The sequence below is a fragment of the Sorex araneus genome, chromosome 3, assembly GCF_027595985.1.
Source record: "Sorex araneus isolate mSorAra2 chromosome 3, mSorAra2.pri, whole genome shotgun sequence".
NCBI lineage: Eukaryota > Metazoa > Chordata > Mammalia > Eulipotyphla > Soricidae > Sorex > Sorex araneus.
The window spans coordinates 214,920,977-214,928,346 of record NC_073304.1 but is presented as its reverse complement, the minus strand read 5'-3'; the positions used below and the strand labels follow the sequence as shown (position 1 = coordinate 214,928,346).

At 60.4% G+C, this 7,370-nt stretch overlaps 1 protein-coding gene across 1 annotated transcript; it reads right to left on the bottom strand.

Moving 5' to 3' along the window:
* Nucleotides 1-1,868: 1,868 nt before the first annotated feature.
* Nucleotides 1,869-5,366, bottom strand: HOXB9 (homeobox B9). The gene is made up of 2 exons (XM_004608697.2): nucleotides 4,850-5,366; nucleotides 1,869-2,104 (listed from the first exon to the last, which is right to left on the bottom strand). Exons 1-2 carry the CDS (start codon nucleotides 5,364-5,366, stop codon nucleotides 1,869-1,871), a joined length of 753 nt encoding a protein of 250 aa, XP_004608754.1.
* Between the last annotated feature and the right edge of the window lie 2,004 nt (nucleotides 5,367-7,370).

Genomic DNA, 7,370 nt, shown 5'->3' with positions numbered 1-7,370 from the left:
GCTTGAGTGAAAACCGGAGCTCTGCTCCGTGGGTAACTGGCTCTGCAAGGTCTAAGGAGCAAGCTACCCCATCCAGGAGCCTCCTTTTCCCCCAAGCTGCCCTCCAGACACTGGGACCTGTCCTTCTAGTCAGGTGAAGGGGGTCAACCCAGAATAAGACACGATGAGAAGTGGATTTTCTAGAGTGATATATATTTTTTGTTCTTTTTCTTTTTTTTTCTTCCAAAACAAACATTCAGAGCTCTAGGCCCCTCACCCTCCCGACTCCCACCCACCCACCCCACTTCCCCCCGTGTAAGCCACAACTTAAACAGGCGAGACAATCACCCCCAAAGAAAGCACAGAACACAGCACAATTTCACGACAGTCACTGACGAAACAAACAAAAAGTTCTACGGGCATTCCACCCCCCTCCCGACCCGGCAGGGCCCCGGAGAAACAGGAGCAGGGGGCCGTGGAATGCAAGGGGGCTGGGGAGGAGGGGACGCCAGGGAAGCTCTCCGTGAGTGGCCTGGTGCTCAGGTGTGGTCGGTGTCACCTCTCCTTTGCACGCGGGACAGTGCCCCAGAGGCGTGCGCGCGGCTGCGGGCCTGAGGCTTAGCACTAGGCGGCCGGGCTGGCGGGAGGTAGAGCCCAGCCTGGGTGGGTATCCTTGGGCTCTGGGCCCAGCCAGGGTTCAGCGCACTGGGCTCCTCTGGATGGGGCTGTGCGCTGGCCGGGATGGACAGAACCACCACGCTGCGCGCACTCCGGCGCTTTGGAACATTTGCGCCTCCAGGTCCTAGACAATTTATCCCGGAAGGGAGTTCAGAATCGATCCACAATAAATTTCTCCATCGGTCTCTCCTGACCCAGGCTTCCCGGCCTCCTGGGGGGTGGGGTTGCACTGAGCTTGCAGGGCTGGGTGTGGGGGCTTGACTTGCAGGGGGAGTATGAGATGGACTTGGGCACCACCTCGCCCCTCCCCCCCACAAAGTTTCAGAGCTGGGGGGCATGCGGAAGGATGCATGGCCTGTGGAGAACGAGTCCAGTGACAGTCTCGGAGGCTATCAGGCAGGACACACACGTGAGCAGGGTGACATTGTCAAGGCGGGTGACCCACGAGCTGACCTCCTTTTGTTGCAAGGAGGCGGAAACATGCAGAATTAAACATTTCCTCCAAAAATGTGCCTTTCTTTGCCCTTCTGGGCCCACCACACTGGGGCCTGTGTGTGCCCACTGGCCCCTGGGTCCCAGGTAAGGTACAGCTCTGGCTTCTGTGGACATGGCATAGGGCTGTGCCGCCCTTTGGCCTGAACACCCTCAGAGTGTGTTTAAACAACTTCGGGTGCTGGTGTGTCAGGAGGAGGATCTGGGCTTGTCTGATGGTCTGCAGCCTGTTCTGCCACAGAATCCTTGTTTTTTTGGGGGGTCACCTCCCTTGGGTGTGGGCGCCACATTCCACAGGGTTCTTCGGGCTCCAGGCTTAGGGGTGTGTGTATCTCTGGGGTTGAGTGTAGCACAGGAACTCAGGCTGCCCTTAAAATCAGAAAGCAGAGGGGGCAGGCAGGCTAGCAAGGCAGAGCTGGGGTTTTCCAGAAAAAGTAAGGGGGTTCCTAAGGGCTCAACTAGGGTCTCTCTTTTCTGTGGCCCATCACTTTCTTAGCAAACTACTTCTACCTTCTAAATCAACAAGGTTTCCCCCAGCAGCACAGAGAGGAGAAAGGCCAGGGCAAGGTGGAGGAAAAGGGGACAGAGGGGCAGAAAGGGGGGTGGAAGGGAGCAGCCCCCTCCCCATTCATTGGAGCACTGACAGACTGCACCGGCTCTCCAGCCATCACTTATAAATAAGAGTGGGATGGGGAGGGGTGGGGCTGGGTCTTCACTCTTTACTCTTTGCCCTGCTCCTTATTCATTTTCTTCATTTTCATCCGCCGGTTCTGAAACCAGATTTTGACTTGTCTCTCACTCAGATTGAGGAGTCTGGCCACTTCGTGCCTACGGTCCCTGGTGAGGTACATATTGAACAGAAACTCTTTCTCTAGCTCCAGCGTCTGGTATTTGGTGTAGGGACAGCGCTTTTTCCGGGAAGAACGAGCGTGCAGCCAGTTGGCGGAAGGGTTGGCTGAAAGAGAAGCAGCGATAGAATCAAAGAAGGGAAGCAGGGGTGAGAGGGCCCCAGAGTTCTCCTTTCAACAGGGGCACATGCCCCTGCTCCTCTCTCCCCACCTTGTATTGGGAAAAGGAGGGTCTGGACCATCAAGTCCCCAGGAAGGGTCTCAGAGACCAGGATGCAGTTGCTGGAGACAGGCCAGGTAAAGAGGTCATTTGAATGAGATGGAATCAAGCCAGAGGTGTGCCCTGGGTTCTCAGTATGTCAGAACATGTCCCCTGGGTTCTCAGCATGCCCAAAGGTGTACCCCATATTCTCAGCATGCCCAAACACGTATCCCAGGTTCTCAGCATGGAGGTTCTTAGCTTGGCCAACCTCAGGTTCTTGCTCAATTTCTTTCTCCACTTGGGTCCAAACTGGTTACTTAGGATCCATGTCAGAGCCCAGCCTAATTGACCTGCACCCGGTCACCAGCACCACCAAGACAGGCCAGGGGTGTCTGACCTGGGGAGAAGGCTGATTCGAGGACTGGGAGGTCGGTATGCGTATGGGGGATGCTGAGTAAGGCGATTCTGATCAGGCACAGTCAAGAGACCGCCTGGTCCCCAGTCCGGGCTGAACATCTCTGCCTTGGCCACAAGCTCCTGTCTCACAGCCACATGGCAGTAGGCATGTGTGTCTGTGAGCACCCCCCTCCCAGCCCTCCCCACCACAAATATGGGTCCACACTTAGAGACACAAGCATCCCGCACACTCCAATTCACAAGCAACCCAATTGCAACCATTTATCAAGTCCAGCCTGTGGACAAGGGAGCGCCAAGGGCTCTCAGATAACTTATGGTTGCAATAGTCTCTTCTTTCCGAGGCTGCTCGCCTCACAGTTTGGTTAAAGCAAGTTCAGGGAAACTGGAAAGCAAGATTGCTCCAGTCCCAAGGTGGAAAGCCTTGGGTGATAGGAGGGGGGAGAAGGGGGTCGGGACAGAAAGCTCTTCACTGCACACCTAATTCCATTTGGTCCCAGTGGGGAAGGGGGCCAGCGGAAAGAGTAATTGAGTGGAAGGAGGGGGTGGGAAGCAGGACGGGCTTCTCTTCCTACCATCCTCACTCTCCCTGCCCTGGAACTCAGAGAAGTTGCCAAATACAACAGAATCAATTAAAAATAACAGCCACCCTCTGCTACATTCCTGCTCCCCAAATGAAAAGCCCTGATGATTTTTTTTTCTTTTTAATCTGGTTCATCCTACACTAAATAGCCTCTTACCGACTTGCAGCGCTATTTCCTTAATGTGATTGCCTGGGAGGGGACCCACAGCCACATTAAATATAAAAGAGGGGGGACGGTTAATAATTGATCCTTAGTCCAACCATTGCCTGGCATAGCTATGGGCTTTCCAGGCAGTTTGTGGGGTCCAGCAAGTGGGGTCTGCTTGGCTCTGAGTGGAGAGGGCGTGGGAAGACCTTATTCCCCCAAGTCCCACTCTAAAGAATCAGCCTGGCAGGTTGGGGTGGGGATGCCCTGCAGAGAGGGGGCAGCCCTACCACCCAGCCTCAGGGGCAGCCTGGGGGACTGCAGCCCTTGACAGTGGCATCTGGCAAAGCAGCAGGAGCTCTAACAGCGACCCTAGGTCCCCCAGAAGAGCATGAGATGAGGACTTGTCCTAACCAACCCTGGGGGCTGCCTAGAACCCCCAACCAAGTTGTCCTTCCCAACCTTAAAAACAAAAAACCAAAAAACCCCAGCAGACTCCTCTCACCCGGTGCCTACCCCTGAGCCAGCAGCTCCTCTTGGAAATCTGCCAGACTTGGGGTGACCCCTCTTTTGGTGGGAGGGGGACAGAAATGAGAAGAAGGGCCCTGGAAGGGGCAAGTTCTCTCCGCCTCCCTGCAAGCCTCTTTCCCCCCCTCCACCCTCCCACCCTTCCTCTCCTGGGGTCCCGACGGGATCTCTCCTTCTCCACTCCCACGGCCCGCCCCGAAGTTCGGAAGCGATTCCCCGACTCCCCGCGAGGCGGACAGCTCCGGCAGGAGCGAGCGAGGGAGCCCCGCAGAGAGCTGCTGGGGAGGGGGGGGCGGATGGGGAGGGGGCACCGGAAAGGAAGCTGATCCCCGGGCGGGCGGGGAGGCCTGACGGGGAGGGGAGGGGGCGGCAGCAGGGAAGGCTCCGGGAGGGGGTCCGGCTCCGGGGCTCCCCCCTCCTTCCTCCGCGGGCTGCGGGGGCCCCTGCGCCGCTCCAACCTCAGCTTTGCGAGGCACCATCCTCCGCCAAGCTGTTGCATCGCAAATAAAACCCTAATGAGCCCCCTCCCACTTCCCCTTGGCCGGCTTTCCCGGGCTGCGCGTGGCGCGGGGACTCCTGCCAGCCGCGCCCGCACGGGCTCCGGGCCTCGCCCGCGGCCGGCCCCGGCCCCTGCAGTCCCGTCGCGGGCAGCCTGGGCCAGACGGGGTCCGGCTTTCCCGCCCGAGGTCTCCGCGGGAGTGGGGGGAAGGGAGGACGCGAGCCGCGTCGGTCCCCCGCGCCGCAGTGCCCGCGCCGACCGGGAGGCGCGGGGGCGGCGCTCCTCTCGCGGCCTCAGTCTCCCCTTCTGCGGCAGCGGCTTCCTGCCTGCCTCCCGGGCCCTGCCCTCCGCCCCCTGCGCGCTCCGGGGCCACCGCCGCGGTCGCCCTGCACATTGTCCGCCGTTTATGGCCTCCCCACCCCACCCCCGCCCCCCGCGCCTGGCCTTCGGCCTGGGCATTTCCTCACTTTTTATAACTTACTTTGATCCGGCCTCTCTTTGTCCTCGCTTCCTTCGCAAATTTTATTGTCCCCGTAGCCGGGTCTTTGATTAGACAGGACGGCCTCCCTGCCCGCCGAAGTTTCCAAACTGTACTCGGGCGTGCCCTGCTTGAGCAGCTCCCCAGGCGCGCCCAGCAGCGGCTCCGCCTTCACCGCCGCGGGGCCCTGCCCCGGAGCCGCCTCGCCGCGCGGCGCGGGCTCCAGCCAGGTGCGGAGGTACCTGCTTTCGGCCGGCGGGACGCCCTGGGGCTGGATGTAGGGGTGGTAGACGGCCGGCAGGCTCCCCGACGCGTGCGGGCTGAGCGGCGCCCAGGACGCGCCGAACACGGGCGCCTTGGGCTGGAAGCTGCACGAGGGGAACTCCAGGTGCTCGGCGTGGCCCGGCTGCCGCGGGCTAGCGTACTGGCCAGAAGGAAACTTGGCTGGAGGCGCGTCCTCACTCTCGTGACTTATGATCGAGTCGACATAATAGCTGCTAAGCGTCCCAGAAATGGACATTCTCAGACATTATCCGGGCGCTCGCAGGGGGAAGGGAAGCGCTCGCGCCGCGGCACCCGAGCAGGGAGAGGTGGCACCCGGACCCGGGTGAGGGCTTTCGGACGCGACCCCCCCCAAGCCCCCCACCCTCCCACCCCCACCCCCGGCTCAACTTCTCAGCCAACAAAGTACAGTGGAGCAGCCCGGCTCAGCGCTCCTTGCAAAATGATTGGTCAAAGTTTTTCCGACTGCCTGATAAAGCGTCAGCTCGGACATAAATCAATCGGGCGAGGGGGCTGCGCTCTCGCTGTCATCCGTCCGCACCGCATTCCATATCGAGGATGGATTGTTTTATGCTGATGCAATGTGCTATCACGTCAGGGCTCCGGCGGCCACGTAACCTCAGCCCGAGCTGCCGGCCGCCCGCCCCCCCCCCTTTGCAGGAAGAAGGGGGGGGTTCTCTACATGGGGCGGCGGGGGCGGAGGAGAGGCGGAGGGAAGCAGCGGGCCGCCTCGGGAGGGACGCGGGCGGTGCAGCCTTGTCCCCGAGCGGGTCAGAGAGGGAGAGAGGAAGAACCGGTCGGAGGGAGGGAAAGAACCCCAGCTTGAGTGCCGCCTTACCGAGGAGGAGGTCCCATCTCGCCCCCCCCCCCACCTCAACACACCTGCACCCCGCCCGCAGGCCCTCGCTTCCTCTTTCCAGTCCCTTGACACAGGCTGTTGACTAAATAACAGCCACACGACACAGCAAGCCACCGGATAGGGGGACAGGAGAGGGGGGAGGAAAGAGGGACAAGACAGAATGGGCTTTGGAGGGGCACCTTGGTGACTGTGTCTGGAGGTTTGCAGACCTGGGAGAGTGTCTCTGAGCCCTCGGGAGCTGAGAAAGGGCATGGGGGCTAGCAGAGGAGAGAGTCCAAGGACCTTGTTCTGAAATGCAGTTCTTCTAAAATTAGAACCTGCTTGCGTTTAAAGTGATGCAGCCTCGGGAAACTTGACCCTCAGAAAGAGTTTAACACAGTCCCCAAAGCTCCCTTCCACGTCCTGGCCTCTCGGGGCAGCAGTCAGAGGATGGGGTACCGTTATTTTGCCCTTTCTACGCTAAATAATAGGCCAGGCCCCTCCAAATTGCTTGGCCTGGGGAGTGAGGCTGAGAGGGAATATGGGGATATGAAGCGCGGGGCTGCAGAGCCCTGCCCAGTGTGAGATGCGCTTCCTGGGAGCGAGGAGCCGGGCTCTGTGGGCCTCTTCGGTCCGCTGGCCTCTGCCGGCGCCGCGCTGCGGCTACTAAGTGTTTCCGAATCCGGGAGGACGCCTGCATAGCCAGCGAGCCTGCGGGGTCACCCTGCCCACGCCGGCCGCAGCCTCTCTGCTCCTGCGGATTCTCTTGCGCTAGAGCTCCCAAGGAGCCCGTTTATTGGCATCTCCTCCCCGGCCCTGCGCCCGGCCTCCCCCGGGGCCACCCGCCGCCTTCCGGGCTCATCTCCCGCCCCCTGCGCCTCCAGCCGGCGCCCGGGGTGCAGCGGCTTCTGGAGTGGGGCGCCCCGGGTGGCGGGCCCTACCCAGACCTAACCGCCTGGAGGTGGGTTTAAGGACAGGTGGGGGCAGATTTTCTTGGTACTTGCCCACCCTGGGCCCCGAGAAGATGGCTTAGAAGAGAAGCTGCCAGTTCCATCCTTTGAACAAAAGCGGCTCCGTTTCTGATGGGTGGTTTTGGCTCTTTGGCCACGTACCTCGGTGCGGTGCGGGAGGCGGCCGAGCACCTCCGCACTCGCCCACACACACTCCGCCCGCTTTCCCTTCCAAATGAAGCCATCTCGTGTCATTACGTGTGAAATATGAGGGCGACGCGCCATATTTCTTCACATTATGGCGATCTCAAAATGATTTTTTAAAGATCAATGCCGGCGCCCAGCCGGCCCCCTCCGCGCCCACCCCCCGCTCTCCGAGGGCGACAGCGCGGGCTGATCCTGAACCAAACAGCGTGAAGATCTGCTTTTTTTCCATGGGATCCAAGTGGGGAAA